The sequence below is a fragment of the Camellia sinensis genome, chromosome 6 (assembly GCF_055761805.1).
Source record: "Camellia sinensis isolate YWXY chromosome 6, ASM5576180v1, whole genome shotgun sequence".
In the NCBI taxonomy this organism is placed as follows: Eukaryota; Viridiplantae; Streptophyta; class Magnoliopsida; order Ericales; family Theaceae; genus Camellia; species Camellia sinensis.
The window spans coordinates 135,981,879-135,997,439 of NC_138966.1; the positions used below are offsets into that span (position 1 = coordinate 135,981,879).

Below are 15,561 nucleotides of genomic sequence, written 5' to 3' on the forward strand. Positions count from 1 at the left end.
TTTATAAATTTTCAACATAATTCAACTTGTGTACTTTCTCAAAAAAAGAAGAAGAAAGTATTACAGTCAATGACTTAAAAAAAATATTACAATCACTGCATACCTCATCCAAAGCAAGAAAGTTTAAAACTTTAGAATATCACAATCACTGCATGCCTCATCTACGTACTACAATCACAGCATGCCTCATCCACATAAAATATTACAATCTGTGGTTCTTAAAATATAAAAACAATTCAAACCACCAAAACGATGAACACAGCAGCAATAGAGATTGTATGTCTCTGTATTGTTACATCTATATCTGTTTTTGAAAACAAAAACCAACCAATGCATATCATATTTTCTATTTATTATTTTTAGAGATAGATTCAAAAACCAAAAAATATAGATAAATAATACGTTTATTTTTTTCAATTCAAAAAAGATATTTAAGTTGAAAACTGTTTTTTCAACATAATATTTAAACTCTTTTTTAATTGAAAACACAAACAGAATATTTAAACAAACAGAAAACATAAAGATACTCGCGGTTTGGCGGTTCGGTTGTGGCTAAAGGAATCTCATATCCGCCATCTGTCCGCCATATTGGCGGATTGGAGAAAATCAATCCACAATCGTTCGCTCGTCATCACGCATCCGTCCAAAATACGGCGGATCGGTTCGGTTCGGTCGGTTTTGGCAAATCGGTATATCCGCTGCTCACCCCTAATCCTGTTGATCAAGTCCGTACTCCTCCAAACGTCGTCACTTTACTCTCTAAAAACACAAACTTGAGCTAGCCAGTGAGTGTGTGCCGGATACGTCTCCGATGCCTAAGTCAGCAAAATAGACAAATAGACAAAAGTTCTGTGTATTCGAGAATCAAAGTTGTATTAACTCTCTATAGATGATGTTATGAGCTTTTATAGGTTCCGTATGGCACAATCCTAATAGGATTCTTATTCCTCAATGCAGAGTCCTCCTAGGAATCACACTCCTGAAGGATAATACTTATCCTTCAACACCCCTCACTGCTTAAACCAAGTGAGATGGTTTTACCCTAGTTAGATGGCAGTATGACTGAGCTAACCTGGCTCAGATCTTCCCTTCAATGCCTGCACCCTGGTTACGCATACTCCAACCGGGCTATTAACTTCAGACCGAGCTGACCAAGCTTGGTGCTCCAATGCGCAACGCCAAGCTAGCTCGGCTCTCGTTCAGTTGTACCTCGGTTTCTTCCGTAGAGACCGTGCTATCCTATGGCAAGCTTGGACCGAGCTAATCAATGAGCAAGGTTCTCAGAAAAGCCAAAGATACCTCGGCTCTGCATGGTGTGACCAAGCTAACTGTTGCCAGACCGTGGTGACCGAGCTAATTGCAAAGCTCCTTTGAACCGGGCTAACTACAAGGCTTTTCCTACTGTGGCCCACAGAACGGCCCATTACCCAACTCAGCCCAATTTATATATAAATTATCCTCTCACATAACATTAACAATTTTAACCTACATATCCATATACTCACTGTACTTTATCAATACTATCATAATTTGTTTTTATTAAAATCAGGTTGAAACGGATATAATCGATCGGATAATTTTATCATACCTGATGTCCATAATTAAACGGGTCGGGCCAGTTAAGCCAGATGAACTCACCGACCTCTGGCTAGGGTTTTTGTGTCTGGTGCAAGCACAGAAGGAGGAGAAAGAAAGAGAGAGGTAAGCCCTAATCAGGATTGAGAATGAGGCCAATATTGATGAAAGGGCATGAGAGGCCACTAACATTCTTGAAGTACAACAGGGACGGAGACCTTCTCTTCTCCTGCGCTAAGGACCACAACCCTACCGTCTGGTTCGCCGACAATGGCGAGCGCCTCGGCACTTACCGTGGCCACAACGGCGCCGTCTGGTGTTGCGATGTCTCAAGCAAGTCCCCTTCTCTCTCTCTCTCTATATATATATATATACACTCTTTTCAATATCAGTTAATATGTGTTTGTTTTTCTTTTTAGGATTTACATGTGAAAGAATGGTTTTTTTTTGGATTTGGTTATTGGGGGATTCTATGCTCTGCTCAAATTCTCTCTATTAATGTGTTCATATACATAAATTGATAGTTTTTAAGGATCTTTATGTTAAAATATGCCATCACACCATCTAAATTTGTGTAAAAGCTTTATTTGATATATGAACTACTCTCATGGACAAGCTGAGATTTTAGCATAAATTTGAGTGAATGCTTAACTAATGAATGACAGAGTGGTAAATTTTTTGAGTCACATAATAGCTTTAAAAAATTTGAGTAAGCATTTGAGTCTCCTCAATTTGGTATAAGTTTGTGTTGAGTATTTTTACCCAAATTTAAATTTGATATCGGTTTGAGTCAATGATTGGAGATGGCCTAGTTGTTTGTTTGTTTGTGTCTGAAAGAAACTTGGGTTTTGTGAATTTGGTTTATTAGGGGATTCTATGCTGCTCATTACTGGAAGTGCCGATCAGTCGGTGAAGCTGTGGAATGTTCAAACAGGGGCACAGCTTTTCTCGTTCAATTTTGATTCTCCAGCCAGAGCTGTAGATTTTTCTGTTTGTGATAAGCTTGCAGTCATCACTACTGATCCTTTTATGGGATTGCCTTCTGCTATTCATGTCAAGCGCATTTCCAGAGATCCCAGTGAACGTAAATTTCTCTCTCTCTCTCTCTCTCTCTATATATATATATATTTTTTTTTAATGTAGTTATCTGATTATTGTGATATACCAATTGGGATTGGATTTTATTTTGAATTTGGACCTTCTTTGTCTAGTTTGAGCTCAGGACCTCTAAACATTGAAACTTCGGAGAGGATGAAAGAGAAACCTATGTATATACACATACATACTAAAATACTATGTCAAATGATTAATGAAGACCCATGATTTTGGATTTGTTCATAATGATCAAATTATATCTGGTCTTGTTTCACCTTTCTAGTCATTCTAGATACAAATTTAAAATATTGGATTTGCTGTAGTCAATCCTATTTCCGACAAGGGAAGTTGTCAATTGAAATAAATAAAGATAATGAAGAAAATATTTGGCATGTGGTATTCCTTAAAAGTGCAAATAAGAGCCAAAAAAGAAAAGAAAAAGAAAAAGGAAAAGAAAAAAGGGCAAGGTTTGAAACAAAGTGAAGCTTCTAAAAGGGGGTACCGAAATATATGAAATCTCATAGATGGACCTCCTTAGTAGGTTTATTATTGTAAAAGAAGTCAATGAGGCTTGCTTGAACAATTATAGTGACTGTCCAAGGCATGCCAGATTAGATGTAGTAGGTGACAGAAATTTACTGCATCGCTTTGTTTGGTGGAATTCCTGTTTCATTCTACAACGCAATGTTTTTCCAAACTTGTAAAACTGTTATTGATATCATTTGCAGAGACTGATGAGTCTGTGCTCACACTCAAGGGCCCTCAGGGAAGAATAAATCGAGCTGTCTGGGGACTTTTGAACAAGACTATTATAAGTGCTGGTGAAGATGCTGTGATACGTATCTGGGATTCTGAGGTGAGTGGCTGCATTTTACATGTTTGTTTTCCATTGTGGACACTAGTAATGCAAACAAAAAATTTCGAAAATTGCGAATTTGTCACTAAGTAGTTATTTCATAGTTTTTTCTTTTTTATTTCCAGTTACTTTGAAGCTGTACTTAGATTTTTTTTAGGCATTTGACATTTTGTTTCCTCAGTTTTTTCGTTTCTAAATTTTATTTGTTTGTTGGCCTAAAGTTGGAAGTTTGGATTTTTTTTTTTTTTTTTTTACGAACTGGCAGACAGGAAAGTTGCTTAAAGAGTGCGACAAGGAAATTGGTCACAAAAAGCCGATTACATCACTCTCAAAGTCTGCAGATAGCTCACATTTTCTTACTGGTTCCCTAGATAAGTCTGCTAAGGTATACTAACTAATTAACTCCTTAAAGGTTTTCAAACGCCTCTTCTGTCTTCCATTGCTTTGAACCTTTTCTTACTGTTTTTTCTCCCCGACTTTGTTAGCTTTGGGATTCCAGATCATTGACACTTATCAAGACCTATGTGACAGAACGACCAGTCAATGCAGTTGCTATGTCTCCGCTTCTTGATCATGTACGTACCAATGAATCATTAATTTTAGGCATGACAGCTAGAATCATATAATGATGAAGCATTGATTTTGAGTGTGATTTTTATAATCATATAGGTGCTAGATTTTCAGTTTGTTCATAAATTGATGCATATTTTTCAATGGATTGTTACCCTTTGTTTTTCCTTTTCTGCTTTAGCATTTTGTTTTGGATTTTAAGGGTGACTATTATAATCATATAGGTGCTAGATTTTCAGTATGTCAATTGTTGCATTTTCTCAATGGATTGTTTAACCCTTTTTTTTTTTTTAATTTTGAATTTTTATTTTATTTTTTTAATTTTATTTTCTGCTCAAGTATTTGGGTTTTGAAAAGGTAAATGCAATTTGCTTCCAGTTAAACAAAATCGGTCACTCATTGGATTTCATCTTTCTATGTAGCTTATTTGGGTAAGTTCTATTTAGCTTTCATTATACATTGCTAATTCATGCCTTTGATGCTTCCAGGTGGTGCTTGGAGGTGGTCAGGATGCTTCAGCTGTCACAACAACAGATCATCGTGCTGGGAAGTTTGAAGCCAAATTCTTTGACAAGGTAAAATTGTATTTTCATAACGTGATTTGTAAATCATATGAGCTTGGTAAATGAGTAAACCTACTAAGGAAGTGTGTTCTTCGTTGATTATAATTAGATTCTTCAAGAAGAAATAGGAGGAGTGAAAGGCCACTTTGGACCAATAAATGCTTTGGCATTCAACCCAGATGGTAAAAGGTATTTTTTTTCCATTACTTCTGCTTCATACTTCTTAGATTTACCTTCTTTAACTCAATGATTGCAATGGCCCCTTAGTTTTGAAGTCATAGTATAATTACTGTTTCTTAATAAATAATAAAATTTCATTAAAAAATGCGACATCAAAGAAGAGGAAACACTTTTTTAGATAGGAATTGGTATCTAATGAATTCAACAATTATAGCAACAAAAGAAAAGGATCGCCATCACACTGAAATCCTATTCTCAAAACAAAGGGGATATGGTGAAATTGGGGAAAAATTGAAAACAAAAAGTGAATATATATGTCTTGAAACGCCATATTCATATACTAATAGGAAGTTTTGAACTTTTAAGCTCCTAAAATTGAAAAGCCTGAAGGAGGCTTTAATAGGTACAAGCCCACAGTATTTTGATTTTAATCATTGACTCCTTAGTGATTTCCTTCAAACTTGCAGTGTGTTTTATATGTCTCTTAAGTGTGAGGCGTGTGCCCCCGAAGTGTTCGAAGTGTATTTGGTTATAAAATATTTAAAAAATAACGACATGTTTGGACGTCCAATGCGATACGTGTTGGGGAGTGGTCTGTGAGAATATATTGTATATATGGTATGTTTGTGTATATATGGCATGATTGTGTATATTAGGAATTAGGTCTTAGCATTAGGAATGGTGTAAATAGGAAACTTTGTATTTCCTTTTTCAGTCATAGATTAGGGCTATATAACTGATGACCTCTTTGTAAAAATACAGGTTGAATATACATAATTATTCAGAAAACTTACATAGTATCAGAACTTGGTTCAAAACCCTAGCAGCCAACACGAATCTCTCTCTGGTTTTGATCTCTGATTCAATCAAGTTCTTTGTTCCTTTCTTCGTTTGGTTCGTTCATCTGATTCGGAGTCGACTTGAAGTCGACCCATCTGGTTCTTCTTCTCTCTCTCTCTTTCGTCTGGTTCATCATTGGGTATGGTTCATTTGGGTCATCTGCTTCGTTCGATCGATCGTCTGCTCCCTCTCATTTGGTTCGTCTAATTCATCATTGGTTCATCTGCTTCGATCCTTTGATTCGTCTGTCTTGTACGACTTATCTAAGTTCGCGACCCATCTAGTTCATACTCACGATCTCTCTGTCTCTTTCTGGTTCTTTGGTCTGAAGTTGTGAAGGTCCTTTGATTGTCGCAAGGTCTCTGTGTGGAGCTCGCTTTTCTCGCACTGAGTATTGATCGAGAATACCACTGGTGTTCTCCCACTCAGTGGTCTGATATTCTGGTTATTTGTTAACCTCTTTTAAATTTCTTATTATTACCCTTCGACCCCTAATTGGCCATTTTGTTCTGTTTTGGGTTTACTACAATTTAACTCCTCAGATTTTGAGTATTACACTTGAATCCCTGATTTGGCTATTTTGTTTGATTGTGTTTGAACCCCTCAGTTTTCTGATTACCATGTCTTTGGCTTCTGATGAGTGTGATTTCTGCCATCAGAAAGGTCATTGAAAGTATCATTGTCCCAAGAAGGGATGTTTGTCTGCTTCGCCTATCAGCAGCTTCCAATCAAGTTCTGCGCTCCTCCTTTGAGTACCGTTCGGCCTCTCGCTGGTTCTACTGCATTTGTTCTGGTTCCTGATCCTGACTTGGCTTCCTTGACTGCTCGGATTAGTTAGCTTCAACATACATTGTCTATTTCCCAGCCATCCCTGTCTGTCTCCATTGTTTCCTCTCTTCATTCAGGTTTGCTTGGGTCTTCTTTAGGTATTTCATCATCTGTCTGGCTTTTTGCTTTGGTGCCTCTCATCACATGACTCTCCATCTCTCCTTGCTTCAAAATTGTACTCCTCCCTTTCCTATTACCGTCAATGCTATTAATGGGTTTGGTATATCTGTTATATCTGTTGGGTCTGTACTACCGTCTGCTATGTCTGTTGTCTTTATTCCATCTGCCCTTTATGTTCCTCAGTTATCTGTCAGTTTATTATCTATCAGTCAGCTTGATGTCTCTGGTTTTGATGTTATTTTTCTTCTTCTATCTATTTAGTGTAGGATCGGATGTCTAAGCAGTAGATTGGGACTGGCCGTAGAGTTGGAGACCTCTATGTGGTGGAGAGCTTGCATCTGTCAATGGCAACCTCTCCGATTGTCTTTTTCTCTTTTCAGTTAGATTATCTCTTTAGTCCTTTCTACTTGTGGCATTCTAGATTAGGACATTTGTTTGCTGATTGTTTACGGTCTTTAGCTCAGTTTTGTATATTGGGTAAAGTTTTTCTTAGTGAACTTACTGAATGTCGGGAGGTGTAAACTTGTTAAAATGATAGCCTTACCTTTTCATAAAAGTAGTTCTATATCTGATACACAATTTTCTTTAGTTCATACTAATGTTTGGGATCCTTCTCCTGTTTTCACCAAGGGAGGTTCTGCATACTATGTGTCATTTGTTGATGACTGCACCCGTTATACTTGAGTTTATCTTATGACTCATAAGTCTGACTTCAACCAGATATACCTTACTTTCCAGTCTATGGTCACTACACAGTTTGGGTCTACTATTAAATTGTTGTGGCCTGACTTGGGTGGGGAATACTTTAAAACTGAATTCTGTGAATATTTAGCCAAATTGGGTACCATTCACCAAACTTCTTGTACTGATACACCTGCCCAAAATGGTCGAGCTGAGCGTAAACATCGTCATCTCCTTGAGACAGTTAGGTCTTTCCTTCTCTTTGCTTTCGTTCTGGCTCCGTTTTGAGGTAAGGCAATTCTTACTGCTGCTTTTCTTCTCAACTGTATGCCTATCCCCCTTCTTTCTGGTCGGTCTCCTTATGCGGCTTTGTTTTCTCAATTTCCTAATTACTCAAATTCTTCGTATGTTTGGGTTTGCTTGTTTTGTCCTTTTATCCCCGTAAAGATAGGACCAAATTTAGTGTCTGGTCAGTCCTACGTGTCTTTTTGGGTTATAGTCTCACTCAGAAAGATTATCGCTGTTATGATCTTGTTTTCCGTCGCCTTTATGTCTCCCGCCATGTTGCCTTTCTTGAACGTCTATCTTACTTTCAGCTTCTTCCTCTCACCACCCCAGTTTCCAAAGAAGATTTGGTTAATATTGATCCGCTTCCTTCTGAGGTCCCGTCTAATGAGTATATCTCCACAGTTCCTCTTGAGTTTGTTCAATCTTTTCCTCTTGTTTCACCTCTGGCTGTTTCTTTTTTTTCGGCTTCTTCTCCTCCTCTGTTGTTAGTTTATCCTCGTCGCAAGACTTCTCCTTCACCGGTTGTCTCTACCCCTGTTGCTGATCCTTTTGCATTTGACGACTCTGATTCTACTGCCCACTGATATCCTACTCGAGCGCGTCATCCTCTAAACAGATTGGGTTGGTCTAATATATGTTTTTTTGCTTCCTATCGTACTTTTGTGTCTGCTATTTACTTTTTTTAAAAACCTCAGTCTTACGAGGAGGCTTGTCAGGATCCTCATTGGGTTCAATTCAAGCTATGGAGGATGAGTTGTTTGCTTTACAAAAAATTAGTACTTGGGAGTTGATTCCTTTGCTTGCTGGTAAGAATTTGATTGGTTGCAAATGGGTCTACAAGGTCAAGACTTATTTTAATGGTTTTCTTGAGCGCCACAAAGCTCGTCTGGTTACCAAAGGTTTCTCACAGGAGTATGGTATTGATTATGAGGAGACTTTGCTCCTGTTGCTAAGATGACTACTATCCGTACTTTGATCTCTGTCACTGCTATTCGTTCTTGGCCTCTTTATCAAATGGATGCTAAGAATGCTTTTCTTAATGGCCATCTCACTGAGGAGGTTTACATGCGTCCTCCCCCTAACTTTCACCATTCCTCTGGAGAGGTTTGTCGTCTTCGGCATGCTCTATATGCTCTGAAGCAATCTTCTCGTGCTTGGTATGATCGCTTTCAAAATGCTGTTATTGAGCTTGGATTTCATCTTTTTGTTTTCGACTCTGCTATGTTTCTGAGACATATCTCGGTTGGCTTTGTTGCTCTCTTACTATATGTGAATGATATGATCATCACTGTCTCTATCTCCGAGGTCAAGTAGCATCTTTTTCGCATTTTCGAAATGAAGGATTTGGGTCCATTGTGGTATTTTCTTGGTATTGAGGTTGCTTCTTCTCCAAAGGGCTATTTTCTGTCTCAAGCAAAGTATGCTAATGAGCTCATTCACCGTGCTGGTCTTATTGATACTAAGGTTTCTGATACACCTATTGAGCTTAATGTGAAGCTCACCTCTACTGATGGAGTTCCTTTGGCTGATCCCACTTTATATCGCGAGCTTGTGGGGGGTTGTTTAGTTTATCTGACTGTCACTCGCCCTGATCTTACTTATGCTGTTCATGTGGTTAGTCAGTTCGTTTATGCTTCTCGCTTTACCCGTTGGGCTGCTTTGGTTTGCATTCTTTGCTATCTCCGGGACACCATTTTTCAGGACTTTCTATTGTCCTTTATTTCTTCTTTAGACTTGGTGGCCTATGCTGATTCTGATTGGGTTGGTGATGTTATTGATCATAAGTCCACCTCTGGTTTCTGTATGTTTCTAGGCGATTCCTTAATCTCTTGGAAAAGCAAGAAACAAACTATTATTACTCACTCTACTGCCGAAACTGAGTACCGTGTTATGGCTCATGTTATTGCTGAGCTTGTTTGGCTTTGTTGTTTTCTCTCTGATTTGGATGTACCTCAGTCTTCTCCGACGTCTCTCTATTGTGACAATCGTAGTGCTATTCAGATTGCCCACAATACTGTCTTCCATGAACGGATGAAATGCATTGAGATTGATTGTCACTTTGTCCGATAGCATTTGCAGTCTGACTCTATTTCGCTTCCTTTCGTCTCCTCAGCTTTGCAACTTGCGGACTTCTTTACCAAGACTCACACTACCGCTCGGTTTCAGCTTCTTCTTGGCAAACTCTCCGTGTTTTCTATTAAAACACCTTAGAGTTTGAGCGAGGGTGTGAGAATATATTGTATATATGGTATGTTTGTGTATATATGGTATGATTGTGTATATTAGGAATTAGGCCTTAGCATTAAGAATGGTGTAAATAGAAATCTTTGTATTTCCTTTTTCAGTCATAGATTAGGGCTATATAACTGATGACCTCTTTGTAAACAAATACAAGTTGAATATATAGAATTATTCAGAAAGCTTACAAAGCAAGTGTCGTGTTGTGTAGTGTTCGACTTGAACACAACTTAAAAGTGTCCATACTTCTTGAACACAACTTAAAAGTGTTCGACTCGACATCTTTTTATTTGTGAATGCACCAAGTGGAAGTTTATATTTGTGAATATGCACCATGCACTAATGCATGCTATGCACAGGAACGTTGTATTCATAAATAAATGAATAAAACATATGCCATGATAGATAAGTGCAAACAACGTCATAGTATTCCATAATTCAGCTGTTTATATACAACCATGGTGCACAGCTCAAGCAATTGATATTTTTGTTATTATGTAGACTTGTTGGGATATGATTTATTATAGCCGTTTTAAGTGCTTTCACACAAAGAACTATGAATACACTGCTCCCCTTTTTTCAATGGATAAAGAATTAGTAGGAAAAGAAGTAGAATGATGAGGATGATGAGACTAATAAGGTAGAAACGAAGTGGAAGAAGCAACAAAAATCAATCACTTGAACAATTCTTTGAAGTTACTATTTCTCAGTTGATCATTAACTTGTTCCAAAGGAAAGGATCACAACCCTTTTGTAGACATAAAAATGTCTTGGTTATTAATTGCGGATTGTCATTATGACACCTAGTCTTAACCTTGTAATCAAACCTAACCTTAACAGTGAGTTGTTGCCCTAATCTGAAATTATTACTAGTTATAGAAATAAATGGCAATGCTACTGCATTAACTTGCTAGCCATTTGAGATTGTCAAATTTTAAGTTACATGAACTTTGGACTGAAGACCCTCACTAAAAGAAAAGAGAATATATAGGGTTTAATTTTATTTATATAATAAAAATAAAAATAAAAATAAAACTTCAGGACCTTACATCATGGATATATTTTATTCATTTTCTATTAATGTGTATTTTTGTATTGCTTTTCCACATCACGCTTTTGCCTGTCATGAAGTGTGCTTTATAATGATCTCTGTTGTATAGTTAATTCTCGTTTTCTGGAACATTGATGTTGGCCTCCTGTTGGAGAAATTATATTTTGCCCCATGGGCAAATCCATGTGGTGCTCCAAAACTACTTTTGTGTCTCCTTTGAGGACACAAATGGACAAGTGTCCAACACTGAATGGTGTGGAGCACTGCTCCAAGACCAAAAAATACCTTCTCCACATGTTCCTATTTTTACTTTCGGTTTGATGTGTTTGAGATCCATAAGAAATCCTGTGGCTTGAAGTATGTGTTATTTGTTGATGTTAGTTTTATGAAACCAAACAGCAAATGCTGACCTAAATTTTCATAAATCTGACTTTTCCATTGTTCTTTCTTATATAGTTTTTCAAGTGGAGGTGAAGATGGCTATGTGAGGTTGCACCATTTTGACTCAGATTACTTAAATATTAAGATTTAACTCTACAGCCATTACAATTTTATTTTATTTTTTATTTTTTTTATGTGATAGCATTGCAATCACCTAGGTATTAATGGATTGGAAATTTTGTAGCACATCATTGCATTTTTTTTTTTTTTTGGTTTCCTTCTTTTCCATTTTCAGTGAATTAACAATAAAACATCATCGTCACTTTTTTTTTTTTTGGGATATGTAACCACATCATCGTCACTTTTTCAGGGTATGGATTGAGTTGATTTGGCACATATATGTTCATGTTTCTGCTTCTGCTACGAAAATTCATTTTACATTTTAAAGTTTTCTGTTTCTAATATTTTGTATGTCAAGTAATGGACACTTTATTGTCACATTAAATAAATAAATTTATGCCATGGCCCGTTTAATTTATTATTTTTTTTTGTAAATGTTGGCCGCATAAATTAACCATTAATTGGCTCTTGCTTTTGGTTATTGCACTGAAAAAATAAGGGCGTTTACAAACAAGTCTCATATTTTGGACTTATACTCTATTAAGTCATAATTAAGATTTTGGGTGATTCTACTTACGTCACAAAATTATCTCCTTACACTCTCAAAAAATTAAAATTTTATTTTATTTTTTTACAATTTTCATAATGCCATTTTTATCCTTATCCCTACCATTCACTCTTTTCCTTACACCCAAATCTTTCAAACCCTAATTTCTTCACATTCACCCCATCACCACCACCTCCACCGGCCCACCACCATGACCGCCACCCAGGGCACGAAAGCAGCAAAACAACACCTTACAAACATCATCCCTGTTATCAAGATACACAGAACAATCTCAACTCCACAAACAAGCAGCAATCACTGATGGAGGCTCTGCTGCAAATAAATTGAGACATACACATAAATCATCCAAACTCATCACTATCAACATAAGGTCTTATATAGAATGGTCCATTGTTCCAAATTCAACTTCATTATATAGATCAAATTCGTAATGTTACAGTGCTTTGGAAATAATATGCAATCTGATAATCAAAAAAAAAAAAAAAAAAAAACAAACAAACATAAGACACACACAAATCATCTAAATCAGTACATCCAAAATCACGACTATCAACATGATTTCTTGTATAGAATGGTCTAAAAATTCTACTTGTCAATAGATCAATAAAAATTATAGTTGTCAACAGCATGAATTGACAAAAAATTAGGAAACTGAAGAAATTCAGGGACTGATAAACAATACCACTAATAATACTTGTCAATAGATCTACGCAAATGAACTTTGATTTGAGAAATCATGAGCGGGATCAAATTAGGATAACCGAATGATGTGTGTCTCTCTCCCTTCATGCTCTATCAACGATGGAAAAGGGCGACAGGCTAGGTCACAATGGCGAAGGTGAGGGTAGGACTTTGAGCGATGAGGCGGTGGTTCTATTCACGGTGGAGCGGCAAGCGATGGGGCTGGGTTGTGACAACGGAGATGGCGAACAGGGTCGTGATGGCAGTGGGGTTGAGTTGGGTTGCTAATGGAGGGCGGCACTGGCGAGAGGGCTTATATGGTGGTCGGCGACGGCGGCAGTGCTGTGTCCATTGAAGATGAAGAAACTAGGGTTTGAATAGTTTGGGTGTAAGGAAAAGAGTAAATGGAGGGATGAGGGTAAGAATGGTATTATAAAAATTGTAAAAAAATAAAATTAAAATTAAAATTTTTAAGGGTGTAAGGAGGTAGTTTTGTGGTATAAGTAGAATTACCCAAGATTTTTAGATCTTCAAGTGCCGTAAAGTTTTTAATAGCCAGAATTACCCTTCAAACATTGATTGTTTATCATTTGTGATTGTCTATAAAGGAAAATGATGATTTCACATTTATTTTGATTTTTAAAATTTTGAAATTGAAAAATTTCTGTGCAAAATTAATTTTTTTTGTGCAAAATTAAAAACTTTATGTCTATAAAGGAGTATGGTGATGGAATATTGATCAATGTTTTGAAAATCGGACCGGTGAGCAAACCGGAAAAAAGATCGGGTGGACGGGTCACCGGTTCAACCGTTGGGTCAAAGCGGTCAAATTGTGACGTCATAATTAATATTATATAATTAAAAAATAAAACTATAAATTATAAATAATTAAAAATATATATAAACACTCAAATAAAAATAAAAATTGTTAGATAGTTTTTATTAATAATATTTAATAAAGTCATAATTGATAAAAAAAAAAGTCACTTGTTTTAAAGAAATTAAATTTTTTAAACATTCCCTCCAAATAAATTGATTGAATGCTAGATTTAATCTTGGAGGGAAATAAAATTTTCAACTCTCCCTCCAATCAATATGTTTCAAATAATTTGATTGAATCTCATATAAAATTTTATAGATTCTTTTTGAAAAATCTTTTCCTATAAATGGGAATAGACTTTCATAATCTTCTTAAGCTTTCAATGAGACTCTTCCTTATGAGAGGAGACTCTTGAAATAAGAATTTTTAATCAAAATTTTATTAAACGTCATTTGAAAATTGGTCATAATTTTATCCATTTAGGGTTAATTCAAGTTGGAATCAAACCATTAACACAACAAGGCAAAAATACTTCTGTTTTACTATGCTTAAGAGATGCTCGTTTTCTTGATTATAATGATAGTTTAATAGGTATGATGGAAACTGGTCTTCATAAAGGACTCGTTCATTTTAATTGTTTCCCTGATTTCACTCTTAGTCTTAGAGACCCTCATATATTAGATGTTTTGACTCTAAATATTCAATTACATGGCTCATTTACTAATATGAAAGAAAAGATTCATAACATTACTTTAATTTATCGTGTTCATTATAAATGTATTAAAACTAATTTGAATGTTCAAGCTTTACATAAAAATCCAAAAGATAAAACTTTACTAATCCAGAGTAGTAATAATGATACTAATATAAATATTTCTCAAATGATTGAATGGAAAAATATTACTCTCCCCGATCAATGGGTTACAGTTAATAAAAATTACAAACATAATAAAAAACAATCTACTTGTCAAGATATTCAAGATATTCAACAATTCATTGATGGATCTGTTAGGATTAAATTTAATCGATCTCAATCTTCTCGTCATAGTACTTCTAGTATACCTACTGATGTTGAAACTGAAGATGAAATATTTAATACACCTTTATTCAGAAAAAATAGTCAAATTCATATTGGTCAAACTTCCCATAGTAAAATGAAAGGTGTAGATAACTCCACCACTTCTTAAATTAGTAAACCTGTTTATTCAACACATACACATTTACCTGAAGATGACACTGAATCTCAAGATTCCCCAACCCAAATTGATTTTGAAGTTATACCTCCAATCAATCTTCAATTAATGACTATTAGTAAACTTTTTGCTCCTGATCTTGATAAACTACACATTGAATTTAAATCTAAAATTAATAAAACCAAACGTCATGCTTATCGGCTTAAATATGATTCTAATCAACAATCCACAATTACTTGAAAATGGTACAAGTTTATGACTGAACATAGTATCGAAATTCCTTTCTTTGAATATTTAGAAGATCATTACAAAGAAGTTAAAACAATCACAAAACATAAATGGAAAACTTCTTCTAATACTACTGTTAGTTCTAGTCACCTTCCTTTATCTACTATAATTATAGAACATCAAGGATCTACTATTCAGGCTTCTCCTTTTAAATTAACTGGCACTGACCCTGAAATCAAAAAAGTTATTGAACAAAATAATTACACCAATCAATGTCTAAAAACTATTGGTAAACAATTAGATAAGATAAAAACTAACTTAGAAGATTATTCGGCTAACCACACCTCTTCTAGTAAAACTTCAGACCAACCAATATTAAATTTACCTAGTAATCGGTCTAAATGAGATAGTCTAATAACTCAAGATAATTCTACTGTTAAAGTTATAGAACAATTATTTTCTAAATTAACTATTGAACAGGCTTCTCCTTCTACTGAGAAATGTTTTACTGTTTTAAATCAACAACCTACTCTAGAACCTATTTCTACTCAATCAGAAACTGATACAACTGATAACGAAATTAATATCTTAGCTCAACAATTTCAATCGACTAATCTTAAAAAACTTCATTATCCTAAATATATACAACCATTCTTACCAAAAATTGGTATTCTCGACCCACACC

General features: G+C 35.6%; 1 protein-coding gene across 2 annotated transcripts; it reads left to right on the top strand.

The window, feature by feature from the left end:
- Positions 1–446: 446 nt before the first annotated feature.
- Positions 447–11,788, top strand: LOC114266880 (eukaryotic translation initiation factor 3 subunit I). Of its 2 annotated transcripts, none has more exons than XM_028207816.2 (8): positions 447–1,908; positions 2,444–2,659; positions 3,399–3,526; positions 3,792–3,911; positions 4,012–4,101; positions 4,585–4,671; positions 4,769–4,848; positions 11,342–11,662. In XM_028207816.2, exons 1-8 carry the CDS (start codon positions 1,725–1,727, stop codon positions 11,415–11,417), a joined length of 981 nt encoding a protein of 326 aa, XP_028063617.2. In that variant the 5' UTR covers positions 447–1,724; the 3' UTR covers positions 11,418–11,662. The 2 variants fall into 2 exon arrangements, with proteins under 2 accessions (XP_028063617.2, XP_028063618.2); XM_028207817.2 differs by having other exon boundaries at positions 1,548–1,908; positions 11,637–11,788.
- Positions 11,789–15,561: the final 3,773 nt, after the last annotated feature.

Excerpts from the sequence above, each read along its gene's own strand:
- LOC114266880 (XM_028207816.2), top strand. The coding sequence starts at position 1,725 with ATGAGGCCAATATTGATGAAAGGGCATGAGAGGCCACTAACATTCTTG. Across the intron at positions 1,909-2,443 it reads CTGGTGTTGCGATGTCTCAA|GGGATTCTATGCTGCTCATT; the intron begins GCAAGTCCCCTT and ends TTGGTTTATTAG. Across the intron at positions 4,849-11,341 it reads TTCAACCCAGATGGTAAAAG|TTTTTCAAGTGGAGGTGAAG; the intron begins GTATTTTTTTTC and ends TTTCTTATATAG.